Source organism: Polypterus senegalus, chromosome 2 (assembly GCF_016835505.1).
Source record: "Polypterus senegalus isolate Bchr_013 chromosome 2, ASM1683550v1, whole genome shotgun sequence".
NCBI classification, from domain to species: Eukaryota; Metazoa; Chordata; class Cladistia; order Polypteriformes; family Polypteridae; genus Polypterus; species Polypterus senegalus.
In genome coordinates, this window is record NC_053155.1 from 245,579,970 (window position 1) to 245,601,031 (window position 21,062).

The 21,062-nt window shown below is 37.0% G+C and overlaps 1 protein-coding gene across 1 annotated transcript; it reads right to left on the reverse strand.

Annotated features, from left to right (window-relative positions):
* Positions 1–1,293: 1,293 nt before the first annotated feature.
* Positions 1,294–17,907, reverse strand: slitrk6 (SLIT and NTRK-like family, member 6). Its single transcript, XM_039745382.1, has 2 exons — positions 17,392–17,907; positions 1,294–5,209 (listed from the first exon to the last, which is right to left on the reverse strand). Exon 2 carries the CDS (start codon positions 5,188–5,190, stop codon positions 2,704–2,706), a length of 2,487 nt encoding a protein of 828 aa, XP_039601316.1. The 5' UTR covers positions 5,191–5,209; positions 17,392–17,907; the 3' UTR covers positions 1,294–2,703.
* Positions 17,908–21,062: the final 3,155 nt, after the last annotated feature.

Genomic DNA, 21,062 nt, shown 5'->3' on the forward strand with positions numbered 1-21,062 from the left:
TGGAGTTGTTTCAGGAACATTCAAATGAATGTGCTGGCCTCCACAGCTGATAAATCTCACCCCAACGCCGCCACCATAGAAACATAAATAAGAGAAACATTGGTGTTTCCAAGAGCCATGATACCTGTGCTGCTATTTTGACCCCTTGCCAATTCCATGCCCCAAGGAATTCAGACAAACCTGATGACAAACTGCAATTAGACGTGCGAGTAGCAACTCACTATATATTCTGTAAACAAACTGTGGGCACATATTCATAAAATGGTCAGAGATAAGAGAACTATGTGGTCGGTGTCACTGTTAACTCACTTATCAAGATGATATGACAGTGATTTTTGTGAACTTAGTTTTTTTATTAAATCCTGTCAAACTAAGAACTAGCTTGGAAGTACTGGGCACAACAAACAAACCAACTGTGAATGGAATTTCAGTTTGTTGCATGAAACACGCACTCAAACAGACAACCATACTCACTTGTGTTTCTCATTAGAGTTATCTTAGAGTATTAGTGTTGCAATATAACCTAACAAGTAACGGCGCACAGCACAATAACGTGCAGCGAATACACTTGACTTGAGCATTCATAGTTTTCATACTTTTTCTCTGTACGTTTAGCATTCATTTACTCAGAGGTTGATGCACTTATTGCTTCCTGAGCAGCTCTTCTTTTCTCCACCCTAGCAGTCCACTTCTTGTCTTCTTTCGTCGGCATCTTTTCATGTTAAAACTGATTAAGTCAGTGTTTGTGTTGAAATTACTTAGTACGTTTTCCTTAATTTTTCACTTAAGCTGGCACTTAAGTCTACAATCTGCCTCAAGAATGATTTAAGATATGATGAGGTAGGGGAAGTGACGGTGAAGGTGGTAGGGATGAGAACTGCGCCCGCACTCATGCGCCGAACAGCCACCCTGCTGGCCACTGCCGAGAGTTGATTCTACAATGAAATAAAATAAAAATAAAAAGAGGAATAACCTTGGAGGTCAATCATCACCCCAAAAGTGGATAGTAGACGTCATGTAGTATATGTGTACCAAATTTCAGGTCAATAGTTCAAATGGTTTGCGAGCTACAGGTGACTTAAAATCCTGGACAGACAAACAGACAGCCACAGTAGTGTATAATATAAGAAGACATGCAAAAAGTGGAATTCCAAAATAAAACTGTTTTAACACAAGGAGAACATGCAGAGTCAATACAAACTCAAGACTCAAGCCAAACCCAGGTTCTTCAAGCAGTGAGACAAACAAACATAGTATAATCGATTTAGTGTCGTACAAAAAGCACAAAAATAATGATTTTAATAGTGAATCTTTTATTGGATGGTTAAAAAATAAATAAATTGACAAACAACCTGCTTAACTTGAACACATGATGCATGTCTTACTTTTTCTCCTCTGTTTGAAGATTTTTCAAACTTTTCAGAAGTATTAAGGTTACTGTATATTTACAAAATGTACCCATCATAGTTAATATTGCGTAGTACTGAGGGCATCCTGTCACAATATATGACAGGCCCTCGATCCAAACTCATATTATAAAATGTGTTTTTTGTGACAATTCTATCTTCTCTTTTTTGGTTGCAATATATATTTAAATTAACAAATCTAACATAGCAGTGTATGTACAAAATAGCAGACACATTCACTACATGTCAACTTAAAAATTTTAGAAAGAATTTGAGAGCACTGCTGATAATTATAAAGTCATTTATGTATGAATGTGAATATATATATCTGCTTTCACCCTTAAAGGAGGCCAATGTAGGTCATTTGACAGCTTTTTAAGCAGAGCAGTCAAAACACATTATAATAAAATGTTATTTACATTAGGATAAACATTTTTCTCTGTTGCTTTAAAGGCACCCAGCATAGTCTTTAAACAAACAAAACAGGAAATCTGTACAGAATAAATAAACCTATAAAAATCTCAAAGGAAAAAATGTACCCTTTGTACCAAAAAAAAAAAAAAAAATCTCACTTCACAAGTGTTTGATAAAAAAAACAAGAAGAACAAAAATTGTGCCTTCTAAATGAAAATACTGTTCATTTTTCATCACATTAAACAAACTGAAGACAAAAGAAAACAAAATTATTTGTCAAGGCAAAATAGTAGAAGACCTGATATAAATATATTTACAAAGTTGCTATTCTTTTTCAGTAGTTATACACATTTACAATTAAAAAAAAAAACATTTACAGCAGCAATTGAAGATTGTCATGCCCCATTTTAAGTATTGACCTTCAAGCGGATGACTGTATCTTTTTCTATACAAAAATTAAACTAATTGGGAAAAAATGTTTTAACATTTTAGCACAAATAATGTTCACTTGAAATATTTGCAAATATGTTAATATTAAAGGGTGTTCAAGTGCTTCTTTAACAAGATCTGTGGGTTATTGTTAATAACAATAATAATATTTGTCCAGTACTAATACAAAAATATACTGAACATAAATTTGTAAAAATAAAGTCAAAGACATATTATTTTGGTATTTGTATACTTTGTAATAATTGGCTTGTAATCATACTACAGACATACAGCTTTCAGTCCTTTCCAGTCCTAATGGCTTCTCACAGTGATTCCTGAGATTCATTGTACAATTACTGCACTGCTCTTTACAATATGAAACAGTAAATCAAGGAGAATTATTTGTAAAGGCACTTGCTTGTAAAGGTAGACAGTATCCCTGAAGGATTAATTTTCAGTTCAAAGTTGTTTGCTGTTCTAGTACCTCCAGGTAGTCAGGTTCTGTGTGCAGATTGGCTTTAAGCTCAAAATACTCATTTTTAGTTTGTTCCACCATGACCTTCCTTGGCCTGGTGTACATAATTGTCTCCATTAATTTTAGCTCCTCATGCCTCCCGGGGCAATGAACTTCAACGCTTGGTTGAAGGTGAGAAATGTTTTTTTTGAGGTACTCTGTGATGCTAAGCTGCTGGAGTTCTCTTTCTCTTTCAAGGATATTTCTGTAAAGAGAATTTGCATCACCGAGTGAAAGAAACTCAGTTGGACGTTCAGTTACTGCTTTAAATTTCACATTTGATCCTGTCAGAGGTGAGTCATTTTCTTTTTCTAGAATTCCTCTGCAAATGTGCTTTGAGTCATGAAGAGCAAATTCTACCTGCTCCTGGTCTTTCAAATTTGCACAATATGAAGGACTTCTGCAAACCTGCACGACTGGTGTAATGGTATGTTCATCGTACATATGAGCTCCAGGTCTCTGAGCCATATGATGAGTAGTTTTTTGACCATACATGCTGTACTGAAGGTGGATAGGGCTAGTTTCTCTAGTCTGATCTTCGACTTGCTTTTTCTTAGATTTTCGGCGGCGGTGCAAAACGAGCACTATGAGTCCAGCAGCACAGAAAACAATCATTAGAAAAACAATCAGCAGTCCTAGAATTAAAACTGAAAGGGGCACCGTGTCAGAAAAGGAGCCAAATAGACCTGATACAGTGCTCACACTCGTTGCTGTTGTTGTTACAGTTCGACTTTCTTGGGTTGGCTGGACATCAATTACTAAACCGGAGCAAAGAAGTTCATTTCTGACAGATCTCAAATCATTTTTGGCAAATTTTTTGGGAGTTCTGCACAAAATCTCCCCCACCATTACATTTTTGTTAAGTCTTTCAACCCACTGTTTGAGACCAACTAAATCACACGTGCAGTCCCACGGGTTGTCTTCCAAGTATATCTGTTCCAATGAATCGAGCTGATCCAGTACATTGCTTACAGGTAAATGCATGAACTGGTTATTTCGAAGGTTAATTCGGGCAAGTGGCACATGTCGAAAGATAAGTGGTGGAAGACTCTGGAGACGATTATTGTTTAAAAACAGAAGTTTTAATTTTGTCATGATGCTGAAAGTGCCAGAAAGTATGTCTTTAATCATATTAAACTCCAGATATAAATATTCAACATTATGGAGGCCCACAAACATGCCAGGTTTTAAGCGTTCAAGCTTATTTCCACTTAGGTAGAGCTTTTGTAGATTTCCAAGGTTTAAAAAAGTCTCATCCTGAATACTTTCAATACGGTTATTTTCAAGATTAAGTATTTCCAAGCTCTCATAATTTATCAGGTCTGATTTTATCAGTCGCTGAATCTTATTTCCTGCTAAAAGGAGCTTCTGGGGTCTCTGTATTTGTGACCCAAGCTCAGCCATGCTTTGAATTCCAGCATCTTGGCAGTGTATCAGTAGACCTGCAAGGGGATGATTATTACAATAACACTTTAAGGGACAAACCATATCTGGGGCTAGTGCAGGAGTAGTTATTTTTGCATCATCTTGTGTAAATTTTGGAACTGGGCTACCCTTTGATGATGGAGTAACGATTAAGTATGAAGACTTGGACGGTTCTTCTGAGTCAATTAAAGTATGAAACCGGCATAAAACATCCCTTTTCACTTTGTTCAATAAGTTGCCTTTTAGATTTTCAGGGCTGTTACACATTACCTCTCCAATGACAGACTGTGCACGCATGTTTTCGATCCATGTCTTAAGTGGCAGTATATCACAGTCACAAACCCATTTATTATCCTCAAGCAAAAGTTCCATTATGCGGCCAATGTGCTCCAGAAAACCTACATATGGAAGTGTCCGAAGCTGATTTCCACGTAGGTCTAAGTGTGTTAGAGGTACAAACCGAAAAATATTAGTGGGAAGAAACTCAATTTCATTGTCATTAAGAATAAGAACTTTCAATCGTACAAGTTTGCTGAAAGCTCCAGGTTCAATCACGCGAATGAAATTTGAATCAGCTTGAAGATATTCCAGATTTTCTAGTCCCCGGAAGGTGTCCTCTTTTAGTGTTATTAGAAAGTTGCTGTTTATATGCAATTTTTTTAGTGAACTAAGGGCACTGAAGACACCAGGTTCCAACTCCTGAATGCTGTTTCCTCCAAGATGTAAGGAAATTGCATTGCTCAAACTTTCCATCTCAGAAGCATGCAGTTCTGCTATTTCATTTTTGAAGAGATTAAGGTGAAAAGGTTGAGAAGGTGGCACCTTGACTTGAGAAATCTTGCTGATGTTTTTTTCTTCACAGTTTATATAGAGAATGCCATCTTTTTCATCGCAGCTGCATAAGCTGTCACATGATGCTTTGGTTGATGTCTTGAAAGACTGAAGGCTTTGGAAATTAGCAGCAGCGAAGAAGAAGGATACAATAAAGGCCCAATTAAACATTTTCAGTCCAATTATTAGTCTAGATAGAGAAAAAAAGAGGGGGAAAATCAGGATGGCACAAACAATCACAATTTTATTTTTTTATCTACTCCAATGCACTAAAATGTATGAGAGTAGCCTTATATTAGTAAATTATTCTTGAATTATTTCAAGACAGCTCCTGGGATATCCAGATGAATTTGCTACACATCTAAATCAACTTGTATAGACTTGAGTGGAGGAGAAACAAGAGAATTTGTGGCATTTTTTAATCATTCAGAATCATTGAACTCACAGTAACTTTTTATCAGCACACATCCAAACATTTTACCATAGAAGAAACATCACTTTTATATGTATACTTATAACCACCTGAATGTTCATTACTGATTCTCTCCTCCACAAGAACCAACCAAATCATGATACCATTCAGAGGGCTGACACCATATGCACCAACAAAAGGACTGGTTTGTGGCACAGCAATGGCAGGTGCGGCATTTCAAATCAGCAGAAGAAGCTGCACACATGTCCTCTTCATTTTCAGTTAAGTATATAAAGTGCTGCCAGTTTTCTTCCTATCCTAGCTATAATTAGATACTTAACCTTAATTGTACAGAGAACTATGAAATATTTCAAACCATCTATTGCAAGGCCACAAGTACACACCATACAGTAACCACATCATCAAGAATCATTCATTATTAATTTATTTTTTTAAACCATCTTATTTCAATACAGGGCAATTGGGCAATGATTCTCCATTAAAATTATGTTTCAAAAGAACTGCACAATAACTTAATTATTAAAACTACTCAAAAGCCTGGCCTATTACAGCAAAATTGTTACACATTTCCATTCATTCATTATCCATACCGCTATATCCTAACTACAGGGTCAATGAGGGTCTGCTGCAGCCAATCCCAGCCAACACAGGGCACAAGGCAGGAAACAAACCCTGGGCAGGGCGCCAGCCCACTGCAGGATGCACACACACACACAAGGCACACACTAAGGACAATTTAGAATTGCCAATGCACCTAACCTGCATGTCTTTGGACTGTGGGAGGAAACCGGAGCACCCAGAGGAAACCCACGCAGACAAGGGGAGAACATGCAAACTCCACGCAGGGCGGACCCAGGTCTCCTAACTGCGAGGCAGCAGCACTACCCACTGTGCCACTGTGCTGCCTAGACATTTCCTGTTACTTAAAAAAGCTAAACATTTTTGGACACACAAAGATTTCTGAGTGTCAGGTCCTTAAGTATATGCTCAAGTACAGTGAGTTAATATTTTCCACATACAATTCAGTTTATCTGAACATAATGTAGTCTAGTAGTTAAAGCACAGAATTTAAAATTTTAATGTTGTTGATTAAATTCCTGGCACTAACTCACCCAGAGACCCCAAGAAAGTCAGTTAACCTCCAATTATAGAAAGTATATGGAATCAATGATGTTATTGCTCTACTTGTAATGCACCTCATGTTGCTCAGTATACAGTAGATAGGTAATTATATATTATATATATATATGTGCAGTCTTTATTGAGTATGTTGTCTTTCTATAATAAAGCACCATCCCAAAGATATATTTCTGTTCTTTAACAGTGTACAGCTGCAGCATTAGCAGATTAGAAAATTTTGCTCAGGGTTACAGAGTGATTCAGAGGTGAGGACTGAACAGATAGCCCTAGGGTTTAAAATTCAGTGGCAGAGGTAACAGACAATACTGCTTGTGAAAAAAATGTAAAAAAGCATCCATTTTTCTGTTAACGGTAAAAACAAACAGATAGATAGATAGATAAACTTTATTAATCCCAAGGGGAAATTCACATACTCCAGCAGCAGCATACTGATAAAAAATATTAAAGAGTGATAAAAATGCAGGTAAAACAGACTATAACTTTGTATAATGTTAACGTTTACACACCCCCGCCCCCCGGGTAGAACTGAAGAGTGGCATAGTGTGAGGGGAGAAACGATCTCCTCGGTCTGTTAGAGGAGCAGGACAGTGACATATACATAGGGTGTCCCAATAACATGTACACATATACTTTGAATAATCATAAATACAATTTTTATTTACACCTGAGTTTTATAATTCAAAGTAAAGAAGACAAATGTGTTCAAAATTCTGGCCATTCGGGTTCAGGCACTGCTGATAATGCGGACCAATGGATTTGCAAACATTACATTATGAGCTGTAAAAGTGTGCATATATTTGATTCTATATTTGTCTTTGTTAATTTGAATTATAAAACTCTGATATATCTCAATAAAAATTGTATTTATAGTCATTCAAAGTGTGTATACATTTTTCGGACACTGTATATAAAATAATGGATCTTTCTCAAATTCCAGAAAATGTATATTTTATTCTTTCTACCTTTATTACATTTGACTTTCAAAGAATATGAAACAATTTAAGGGATGGAAGAAACACCTGTACCTGTTTATGTACAACATTTATTTATTGATTACATGTCACCTATCATCATAACAGTAATTTTACAGTATTTTTGTTGTGCATTAGAATTAATGTTATGGAACTTCCTTGTGTTCTGGAATGGATAACTTTCTTCCTAAACAATTATTCTAAGCAGGAGCTCATGGCATGTGCTAGAAACACACAGTATTTCTTCAGCACTAATCCATCCCCACACATCAGACATCATGAAGACCTCTGAAAAAACTACAACCTCAAAATCCACCGGATTCATATATGAGTAAATGACAATCTAATCTGCATAATCCACAAAGCCTACTCACAAAGCAAAGCTGACACTATCATCTTCTTTGACTTCTACAGTGCCTTAAACATTCTGAGGCTTATCCAGTTGGGAAAACACAAAGCAGGGGGGCACTTCCTACCTTATTACCCCTACCAGCTCCACCTGCTCCCATCACACAGTACTTAATTATTTAGTTAATCTGAAACTGCAATGTTTCTATAGCACAACACGCACCTCAGTAAAAACATGCTTAAAAATCACTTTGCGGTCCCATGGCACAGTCTGTACTGTGTTCTGGATCATGGACTATCTAAGTGACAGACATAGACTTCAAAAAACAGAACTGTTTGTTGAAGATGATGGTCAGCAATACAGAGGGACCACTGAATTTAAGTGCAACAATGGTATTGAAATCAGTTATTTGCCTGCTTGACAAAATAAGAAGTATCACTTATTATAATAAACTAGCCAAAACCTGCCGTAGCATACAGCGGTGTAAGAATAGGAACGGAAAACGGTGAGAAAGGAATTCAGTATAACAAAGGCTTAGGAAACCACCGTCGCAGTATAACGAAAATAGCAAGGAGCGAAACCAATGCCAATGGTCGAGAGAGTACCTTCCTGTTGCAGGCTACGGAAAACATAGACATATATAGATAGACGCCGCATTCACTGTGTTGCCCAGTCGACATGATAAGGCAACGCGTTCGCCCTATTGCGAGTGGTAAAAGTGCCATTTAAACTAATACAGGTAGACGTGGAAACTGGGTTTTGTGATGAAAAAACAATAATGTTTTAAACAGTATCGTTTACATACAACAGATTTTGGTGAATTTTTTACATGCAATTATTTATATCCATTTATACACTAAATGCGTGCGTATCTCATGGTCTTAGAGTTGGTCGCGGGGCTCTGTGAGTTGGTGGGCGTGGCTCTCTGTCTTGCGTGAGCTCTCTGTTTTGCTTGCCCTTAGTTAGAGTTGGCGGGCAGGGCTCGGAGAGTTGGCGATCGTGGCTCTCTGTCTTGTGTACGGTGTAAAGTCAACGTGGCACAGAGGTGCATGTGGACTTTTGCACAGACAAAAGCGACTAAGGCTGTGTTTGGTGAGTTGTTGCGTGCCTCGAGAGCGATGCTGGACTCGGAAGGAAGGTTACAGTTGGCGTGCATAGCTCTGTCATGCATATCCCATGAGGCGGTAGGAGGGTTAGAGTTGGCAGGCGGGGCTCTGTCTTGCTTGCGCTCACTGTCTTGTGTGCCCTCAGTGTCTTGCTTGCCCTTAGTGAATTATATATATATATATATATATATATATATATATATATATATATATATATATATATATATAGATATAGATATAGATATATATAGATATATATATAGATATATATAGATATTGAGAAATGAATTGGTTTTTTTTTCTACAAAGAATTTTAATTGAATTCAATTGAGTTTTAGTTTCAAGAAAACAATTCTAACATATATCTTCCTGTCATCCTTTCATTGAATTTCTGAGCTTACATTCCTCCAACACAGGCTTGTAGGGGACAAACAACATCAAGTGCAATGTACCATAGGAACTGATCCTGAATGGACCACAATTCCATTTCACAATACATTTTCACTAATGGGATTCAGAACACTTTAGATAGGCCAGTTAACCTAAGATGCATGTTCAGGCAGTCAGGAGGAAAGAGGGGTACCAAGAAAAAACACATAAACATAGGGAGAAAATTTAGGCTCCATACAGAGAGAGTGACAGGTCTGGACGTCAAATGCACATAGCTAAAGCTATGGAACGGCAAATATAATCATATCAGACACCTGTTTCAATTATTTAGGTAAATACTTTGATAGAAAATTACTTTTGCTTTTTTTTTTAAATACTATTTTGCTTCTTTGGTCATGGAATGGCTTCAATGGACCTTGAAAGGCTGTTTTAGAACTTTATGTGCAGAGCTCAGAGGGGTACTACACACCTAAAATAAGCAAATATATGATAAACTAAGTCAAGTATCTTGAACTACAGTAATCAAGGATTGATCCACGTCTGCCATGTGAGCTGCTCATTGCCATATATGCAAAGGTATAGTCAGAGCACCATGTTAAGAAAGCTTTTCTACACACTGTCTGGACAGTGCCGCTGTTCTTAGAGATGGCACTGGTTTTGTCCATAAAGGGACTGTTGAAGCAGGAATATATGAAAGGCAGACAGGGAGTAGATATTTGTGCATATGCCTCAAAGTGAAAGCCGTATATGTGGGTTATGATGTATTCAAAGTCCAGCTGAAGGCAAAATTGTATGGTGTGCTCTTGATTTTCTATGGTAATCTTGGATTCACAAAGACATGAAGAAGGTACTGTATACTGAAAACATAAATGATTGTAACCAGCATGCAAGCTAAGATGGCCAGGGTGTTATAGCTGAAATGAACAGTTTACTTATGTCTATTTGAAGACTGAGGTAGGCAAGCCGAGGGAACCCAAACTTGATTCTTAAGATACCTGAACTGCAAGATCAATCTCATAGACAAGGGCTTGGTGAGTTGCTGTTTGTTTTGTGTGTAGTATGGACTGCCCAGTGTGAAGTAATATTGTTTCCCTCATTCTAAAAGTAAGACAGCAAAAAAAAATAGTTTTTTTGGTTATTGTGGGCAGGATCATAGAAGGTACCATGGGAGTACACTATAACATTGACTAATCTTTCTTAAGGGTGTGAACACTGTGTCCTTTTTAATGTTTCCTTCATTATATAATTATATAATTATTCTCTTACGAAAGTTTTATTTAACAGCTAAAAGTATTCACTTATAAGAAAAACACAGCATCTACAACCATTAGCTTAAGACCTAAAAATAATTCTCATACACATTGAATAAAAAATTAAAATATCTTTCCAATGAGGTTAATTTTTAGCACTTTATATAAACTGACTTTCTAACATCTGATTACAAATCTCAGCTGGAAATTAAAATGTCAAAATAAAAATGCCAATTATATTCCACCAACTGTATTTCTTCGCTGTTTCCAGTGTCTACATGGTGGGCCTTTCTGTAAAATTAGATAACAAAGACTGCCATGATTTAATAACGTACGCACAGCTGGCCTGATCAGAATCCAATGTGGATAAATTAACAGCAGTGTTGTTATTTATAGAAATATAGTAGAACAGCCAATGAACTGCCAAAGAAAATAAATGAATGCAGGTTCAAACCGCAGTCCTGATTGATTGAGCTTTAATGAATATGTCATGTAGTGAGAAGTCAAGCAAAATGACACCTTTTATTGGCTAACTAAAAAGATTACAATATGCAAGCTTTCGAGGCAACTCAGGCCCCTTCTTCAGGTTTACATCTTGATGATTACATCTTGCCTGAAGAAGGGGCCTGAGTTGCCTCGAAAGCTTGCATATTGTAATCTTTTTAGTTAGCCAATAAAAGGTGACATCCTGCTTGACTTCTCACTACATCCATAATGGCTAACATGGTACAACACCCTAGTACTATGAACATGTCATTAAACTATTTTGATTGTTCCATTACAAAGAGCATGGTTTCATAATGTATATTTAAGTGAAAGGGTAATTATATTTATGGAAAAGCTGTACATAATCTCCCAGTATATTTTACTCTCTGCAAATCAGAATTTTTAAAAAGAATCCTGTCCAACTTTCTTAATCTTATATCAACATCAATGGTTGAAAGTATACGGTTCTAGTAATGATAATTATAAAAGTAACAACTCCAGACGCTACCGAAAAGAGAATTGCTAGGTAATCCAAGGCAATAGTGAGAGTGGGAATGCTAAATCAGAACTTCAGTTAATGAAAGGAACTTAGCCATCAACAACACAAATTCTTACATTTGTGCAAAGGATTTAGTAATTTAGTTAAAAAGAGTATTTCACACATAAGTTACTTAAATTACGACTATCAAACTATATTCATGACAGGAATCAAATTGAACCATGTCATCAATTGCCTACTTCCTTAGGTCATACGTTTTAGGAATATCCTACACTCAGATCACATTGGGCAAAATACCTACTCATCACACAGGTTTTGATTCTTAATTATTCCACATTCTTAATAACATTATTTTGGGGTAACACTCAATGACACAATGTTCTCTCACAAAAAATGTATCTATCTAACACACTACTTGCTTGCTTTCTTATGCCAGCCACAATTTTAAGCCTAATTTGCAGTAACCAACTGATTTTTCTAAGTCAGTCCAAATTTCAACTTCACGGGCCATCATTTCACATGCAGTATAAGAGGGATTGAGATGCCCAATTGCATCTTATGATTCGGCTGTTGTTTGACTGGAGGAATTTGTAGCATATCAGAAATTTCACTCAGCTGTCTTGTACTGTGAGTAGTGTCACAACCCGATTTTCTGACGTCTCTATAAAATTTCATTGGGCATCAATCACAGTATATTGTACATTGGGTATTGCCGTTGTCACGGTCTTTTTCACATTTTAGATTTCGAAAATCTAAATATCATATAGCAACACATACTGTACAACTAAACAGCCAATCACAAAAGCATCATATCAAACCTCTACTGGAAGAATCTGAAATAAACACACACATAGAATTAAATTGTATAGACTACATACTTCTAATTCTCACTGTAGAAGAAACATACCATATTGTCCATGCAATAACCATCCATGTGTCCAGTTACACTTTTTTCTTTCCTTTGTAATTTCAAAGCATAGTATGGCACAAGTCAGAAACATAGCCATTTTCTTTGTTGACATTTTGAGAAGCCTGTGGCCATTGTGTTTTTTGAATGGGAAAAAATTTTGTCCGACAGGGCCCTGTATGCGTATAGTCTGAGCACCCATATCGGGGCATCTCAACCAGACCGAACATGTTCGTACAGTTTGAGCACATATACTGTATGACTGGCAGCTCTGTCTTGTAGTGTGAGAAGGTTATTGCCCACAGTTTCTAAAAATCACAAAGTGTATGACTGGCGTTATCTTACTCAGCTAGAACAATCTTAATTCACACGCTTTATAAATGAGAAAGAAAAAATCCTAAATAAAGATGAATAAATAAAAGACTCCTAAAAATGATGTTTATGAATGTGGTCCCAGTTTTTACAAGAAACAAAATTACAGGAAAATTCTGTAACATTTTATAATATTAGTGCAGCAGGTCATGCATAAAATATAAAATACACAGGAAGCCTCTGTTGTCACAGATTGCTCATAAAGAGAACATCAAGCTGCAAAGCATTCTTATTAGAATGCTTTATCAAGTAGGCATTTACTGTACTCATATTTACATGTTACATTTTTCTATCTAAACACTTTCTTTAACCAGTCTGAAAATATCTCCATTGCTTTCTTTTTATTATCAACAATGAAATCCACTCAGAACAACTGATGACCAATGATGCCAACCAGACTTTATACGGCTTCAGCAAAAATGTCCTTGGTGTGTACAGAGAAAGGTTAACTATGACTCAGTAGAAGGTCTGTCACTCTAAATTTTATCTCTTTAGTGCATATTAAAATGTAATATATCACAACTGCTACAAGCATTTCTGATTTATATTGCAAATTACATTGCAACAATACCAATACCAAGTGAACCTGTACGTAAAATTATACAGCTTTATATAAAGTATTTGTATATACTGCATGTGTTTATGCATGTGGTAGTGCTGCTGCCTCACAGTAAGAAGAGCAGGGTTCGTGTACCAGGTTGTCCCTGTGTGGAGTTGGCAAGTTCTTCCAGTGCCTCCATGTGTTTCCTCCAGGTGCTCTGGCTTCCACCCACAGTCCAACGACATGCAAGTTAGGTGAACCAGTGGAACTAAATTGGCCCTGGTGTGTGTGTATGTGTGCACGTGTGTGTGCGTGCATTTGCCCTGCCATGGACTGCCTTTCCATGGTTTGTTTCAGTGTTGTGCCCAATGGTAGCTGGGATAAGCTACAGACCCTGCCCCAAAACCAACTCCCCCCCCCATGACCCTGGTCAGAATTAAGCGGGTTAGAAACTGACATTACATGGCATCTTATTGTTCCTTTACTCAGCCTTCTTATTGTAATATTATTCTAATATTTTTAACTTTTGTTGGCACTTTGTTTCTTGATTTAATCTGTTAAGGGCTTTCAAAAATTGTTTACCTTGTATAAGAATTTGTATTTTATATACATTTTATCTGACATTATGATGTTATGGTGGGTAGAAGTACTGCCTCATGGATCTGCACATTCTCACACTCTGAGTGGGGCATTCTCCAGGTACCTCAGTTTCTTTCCTTACGCATAAATGAATTAATGTGCATTAGTTTAAATGGAAACTCTAAATTGGCCCATACATAACTAAAGGTGGTCACACACCCTATGATGGATGGAACCACTGCTGCGAGTCTCTTTCTGCTTCATGATCTGTGTTCCTTACAGGCTCTGGCCCTTCATAACCCTGAACTGGAATAAACACATTTTAGAATGTTGCATGAAATCACATTCTTTCAACTGATATCTTTTAGTTACATTAAAAAGGGAAATACAAATGCAGTTGATTAGCCAATTTGCTGCAGAGAAATGTACTCACACACACACACACATAACACCAAAGCAATTGAAGTTTGACAAGGACTCATTTGTTTCACTAAAGGCAAGACAGTCATCATGGAGTTATTTGAAAGCCTGCATCAAAATGCAATTTGAAACTCAGCCATATCAGAAAACCAAACTTCTCCAAAGGCTTATCTTTTTGCTAGCAAACAAAATTAAATATGCACAACGTTTGGCAGAGATATGGTTTTACGACAGCCACCAGATCCTTTTCTCCTAGAATTGCTAAAGAAGAACAATCGTTATTTTTCTATGTAAACAGCTTCATCCACATCTTACCCCACTGTTATTTTCAAAAATGTATTCGCTCAGGCTGCTTATTAGTTTTCTTAATTATCTTTTCCCCACATTCTCAGTCCAGCAAACTGAACCACTGATCTTCATTATTTACCATCTAAAAATTATTAAGTAGTTTAAGAGACATTTTATATTATGTCAAAAACATACTTAAAGTATTATGCTGTAATGAGCTGGTTGTTTTCTTTCTTCAATATCTGTACACACTTACCCAATATAACGCCAGCAGGAGCAAGGGATCCATGCCAGCAGCTTTGTGCACAAGGCAGGAACCAACCGTAAAAAGGCAACTTATACGTCAGGAGGAACATGCACACCACAACAAGCTAATATAAATCTACCCATCAACCAAACATTACAGCACGCCACCCATGCAAATATAATAAGAATATGCAAACACCTCACAAAAGGCTACCCAGGTGGGAACTGAAATGGAACTCAAAGTGGTATCAAACACTAACACCACCAAATGCACAACTGTGCTACGCCTATTTTCTCCTTTTCACCTTCTTTACTCCTTTTCTTTACTGTCAGAAACGTAAACGTGCCACATGAAGCTTTTGTTTCTCAAACGTAATACATTTAAGCTGGTTGTGTAAGCTATCGATTGCATAACTTTTGAACTGTATTACCTAAAGATACTCTTGAAGAGGCACACTGAGCGCGTTGTCAGGCTCCGATGCCATTACTGCACAATTAGCATAACGATTACCAATCACTGACTTTGGCATTTTCCCAGAGCTCTCCACTCAAAAACCCAAGTATGTAACTTGCCATGAGCTGCAATGGGCAGCAAGATGAAGTCACTCAAATACTGGTTATTGACTTGTCAGAATCTTTAGTGTCACTTGGCCCTGGCTAACCAGGTAGGACAACAAAGAAGTCAATTGGTGCTTTTTGAACAACACTGCAGCAGGGCTGAGGGTGGCTTGAAATGTGTCACTTTTAGATTAAGATTCCCCAGTTACTTTGGCCTGCTTTCTAGCTCTATTACCAGCCATTTGTTCTAACATTTTTGTCTTTAAATGTACAAGATATTGACCTGCTTGGAAGGTTGTAATAAAAAAAAAAAGATATTGGTCATTCTGATGAATGAAAGGATGCTAATCTTGGTAATTTCTCTTTTCCATGACATGCACTCAGAGTTCATTAAATCAAGTGCTGCGAGTTTTGGAGAAAACTGTAGCCTTCATATTGATAAAAAATCTCTTGGGACAATTACAGTTTATCACATTCAATAAAATGTGGAGTGGCCACCTCCAGCAGAGCCTTAAAATATCACATTTATAAAGGTTTTAGCAATTTGTCCCAATTCTTATAAGACACTAACCGCATATAAGGATGAACCGCACAAGACTACTGCGGTCTATTTCACCAATGTTTAAAATGTCAATAACATTGTAGTCATCAGAACAATAACTCACTAAGCATTTTGGATAACTGCAAGAATTAATTTCCCTGTAGAGACAAGCTGAGCATATCCACTCTGATGGAATCTGAGCATTAAAAAGTAACAAAGCAAATGAAAACTTTAGCCATCCGTATTTTACCGTACACGATTTTTAAGCAAAGTTCCTTCTAGCAAGTAAGGCGACAAGTAGCAAATGGCCGAGGACACTTGTGTTTTATTACAGCCTAGCAGTTCTTATCAAAGAGCACACATTTCACAATGAACGTGATTATGAACGTTTACCTTTTTATTAATATTTTACGTACATTGAACGGGCAAGACAACACGAGTAAATATTTAAAATACCCTGACAAGACTGCACTTGCTTCATCTGCACTGCAAAGACAGCAATTTTAATGCGCTAAATGCTGACGATCCCCGAGTGTACAAAGGAATGGCATTCGAGTTTTTACGTTTGACAGTGTAGCAATTATTTCTCGTTAAGAATGCTGAATGGCAACTGCTGCTTGCAAAGGTTACAAAGGATTATTCAGAAACTCGACTGTAATGATTCTGCTTGTCAAGAATTGGCTGCATGCAGTACTTGACACTTTTTACCTTTCAAATATATACTCAGTGAAATCTTCAAAACTCTCAGAGGAGACTCGAAATATTAGATTGGATTTCTACTGCTCTGACGCGGTGTTAGGCAATTAAACCTAAAACAGAAGTTTGGGGTTTTAATCCGCTGCTTCTACTGTATGCGCTATCGAAAATTTTGGGGGGCGACTGAAGAAGTGTCGGGTCGCTGCAGAATCGAGTGTTCAAGGAAATCGTCGTTGTAATAACACCTGAAAGCACATGACGTGAACAGTCTTTACATATACTGTATACAGATTTCATTGTAAATATAACACTGGCGAGTTGAATGTGCTTCCGATGAAACGACATTATGCGATTTAATGGTTTGATAAATAAGGATCGATCGATACGTACAACTTTTCAGAACACAGATACAGAAGCTTTGGTTTGTTTTATTACCGTAAATGTTTTGCTGTATAACATTTGTATATACTATGGCAGCTAAACATTTTGATTAAATGCATAATATAAGGCTACATTTTCAGAAAGCATATAGTCTTTTTTTAGCAAGCAGTGTTCTCTGCCTCTCTGCAGCAAAGCAGAATATGCAATACCTTTACTCACCTGATCAACTAAGGAAAGTCAATGCCGCTTCAGATGACAAAAGTTCCTATCCGCGACCTTCAGTTACATACATCGTAAGCCGTTAACTAGTAAATGAATGCAGTAAATGTTTGTTATTCCTCGAGTCGATGCATTCATATCAGTAATGAAAGACACAGTCAGCAATGGCAGGTGAACATTTGATTTTAACGTGCGGTGATTCCCATCCCACTGATCAATCAGCGCAAAGTGCCGTGCGTGTACGCTGCATCAGAAGCGGAGTTTGTCGTTTGTTCCTCTTTATTCGCTTCTTCAATATTGGCTTGGACTTCCCGGGAGAGATCACTTGAAAACCGAGGAGTACAGTAGCGCAGAAAAATCGCTTCCATGTGAGTCGTCTGTACACACTTTCAAATCCACAGTGCAGAGCACTAAAAAGCTTCCCTTGTTTTTGCTCCCTTCAGTAGAGATCAATGAGATTGCCAGAGGCAGCTATGTTGGCTTAAATACAGAAACTTCTTGGCTTCTGACTCAGCCTTTCAGCCCTTCCCTATCACTAAGCCTTCCGCGAAGGAGAGAATGAGAGCTCCACCTTGGGGCAGCTTTGCTCCTCCCGTTAATGTGTTATATCGCAGTTTACCAGTTAATAGGCGTGATATTTCTTTCCGGTTGAAATTGACTAGGCAGCAACTGTGTAAATATTTTTAATTATTTAATATAAAAATATATTCAGCTTTTAAACATACTACATTACTACAAACATGATTTGTCTACTTTTTTTGATATACAGTTGCATTCTTTGTATTTCCTCAAAGAGATGCATTGCTGATTATTAATAAAGATCGCTGCTGCTGCTGCTGCAAACAGGCAAATTATTTAATTTACGCAGTGTCTTTGAGTAATAAATAGAAGGGTCATTGACGCGTTAAACAATAGATATTTAAAACGACAAGTAATTGTCATGTTAATAATTGTGTTGTATAAAAGATTGCTTCACCGATTTAAATTTTGTGGTAAATTGATCACTACTACAAAAATCACTTATCCTCTGTAGTATACACGTCTACTTGTTGTTACTATTATTCCGTACCATTGCTGCTCCAAATACAAGCTCAACTTCAACCGATCGTTTACTTTCTATATTGCATATATATATATATATATATATATATATATATATATATATATATATATAGAATGTCACTTTATAAAAGAAATACCCTCTCAAAATCCTAAACCAGCTTCATTTAAAAAGTTTATGCAAACATTCTAATTTGATTCGGCTGATCCGTTTGCTGCTAATAATATAGGCCTAATTAATCTAATCGCTTTTTGATCCATTTCATAATTTGGATACCATGTACCAAGCACTAAATTTAAGACATTTGTCAATTGCTGATCAAACGATAGATAGCAATACATGCCCATAGGTATTAAGCAAATAAGCGTTCAAGGAAGTGTTTACGACGGCAGTCTACTTTTGATCATTACTGAGTGATACATACTAAAATTAGTACACACAGTATTATATAACTTGAAATGTTGCGCTGCCTTCAAGCACTTGACAATGTAGTATTATTTCAAAAACTCTTTTTTCTTAGAGGACAAAAAGAAGCTTTGAATTTCGCTTGTTGTGAGACGTTTCTAAGAGACATATGGGTTTACACTGCGGATTAGCTGAACAGCTCGTTGGAGTGCGCGCATCGCTGCATTTCGTGGTCTCAAAGTTAGTGTGCATAAACGCGATTATCACTCTTTAAATCTCAGATAATAAACTTTATAGACCTTTCGGATAGCCAATTTGTCTAAATGATGAACACAGACAACATTTCTTCATTGAAGCAGTAACAAGCCAATCGTGTGCATAAGAAGCTGATCGTTAAAGCCGAAATCAAGCGCCTGGATAAAAGCAAGAAGAGAGGGCAGTGAAATAGACAAAACCACACGAACACAGGAGCTGTGAGGTACATCACTGGTTAAACCGTTAGGACACGAGCTTGTGCATTTCAGCCTCTTCACACGCACACACTCACGCACACGCACGCACGGAGGCACACACCCACAGACTCCGTTCTATCTATCTATCTATCTATCTATCTATCTATCTATCTATCTATCTATCTATCTATCTATCTATCTACGTGTGTGTATTATATATAGTATATGCTCGCTAGTGAAGCTATCATGTGACAAAAATCATCTAATTAAATAAACAAGTGGCATGCTTAACAAAATGAAAAGCCATAACGTTCAGTGTTGTTATTTGACTCTTTTAATAGATTTTTTAGCGTTTAGCCCGGCAAAGGGACCCATAATGACTAGCAATCACGTTAAGGTTTCTTCTGTTCTCTCTTTGTCTTTCTATGTCTTTTCTGTATGGAATTACCGAGTCTGTAATCCCCATTGGGTCAGAACTAGACAGAAATGTAGGATGCGTGGGAGTTTTTTTTTTAAACTATTTTTATTTTTAGATGGAGTTATGATGCAGGCAGTTAGTTGTTGGTACATTTATATTTGGATGAATGGGATTGCCTACCTTAAGCTGTAGTAGCTGTGATGATGGTCAGCCTGATAGTGTTTTACACGTGGGCAGGCAGAGGAGAATGATGAGCTGATAAGTGACTAGTCTTATCTCATGTAAGATGTTGTTGCCTTTGCCAAGATTAAAAACAGCCCACTTTCTTAAGTCTCATACTGTATATCTCTTATTTTGTGGATAGAAGTAGTCATCTTAATTCCAATTAATTCCAATGCCTGTCTTTAAAGTTACCACACTGGTTGAAAAAGTAGAACAAAGGGTCTACTCTGTAGTCCAGAGGCTAACTGTGAAAAACGGTTTGATGAGATAAAGTGAAGAGGTTAAGCAACATGGAAATTAATCAGTCAAACTATTTTGCAGCCCTTGGAATTTGGTGTCTTCTAGAAGTGGTCTTCTATAGTGAGGTGGTGGGTTTCCTGGCATTTTGCACTCTAGCTGTATCATAACTAACTGTACATTTAAAGTTGTATGTTTGACATTTTAAAGTCAAAGGGGATTCCTCAAATGCTCAGTAGCTAGTTTTATTGAGGTTCTTGCCACTGGGCAAAGCAAAATGACACTCTCTGGCAAAGACAGGTCCCCAGCTCCTCTTCACCTTACTATCAGGTGCATAAGTAAGTGGTGATTGACTGGGGTGAGTGAATTGGAACCTTTCTGTTGTTTCTGAAGTGTGATGCTAGCTGCTCAATTTGTACAACAGAGTTGAAGCATGACCTTGTAATCAGTTCAACAACTTTATTTTAAACTAGAACAAAAATTTATTATAAATCACTTCATAATTATGTAAGACGATCAAAGTTTGTGTCGATTCATTCCACTGAGAAAGCTAGTTTATTCCAACCATCCAGAAGTACCACATCTATTTTTCACATGGGTGCATACTTTCATAATAATGTCAGAACATTAACAATACATTATGATTATTTAATCTACAAGGACATAGAATGGCAGTATTGGTTTCTTTTATGGTTCTCATCCATCTGGTCCATAATGGTATATTCGGGAAGCATACATGAATTACCAAACAATAAACTTGAGCCATAATCTTTGAACAAATATAAAACCTCAATACCGTTTCTTTACCTTAGCTAGAATGATTACAGTATCATTAAGTGTATTCTACTGTTAAGGTACTTCTAACAGTAAACACAAA

Coding starts and splice junctions, on each gene's coding strand:
- slitrk6 (XM_039745382.1), bottom strand. CDS start 5,190: ATGTTTAATTGGGCCTTTATTGTATCCTTCTTCTTCGCTGCTGCTAAT.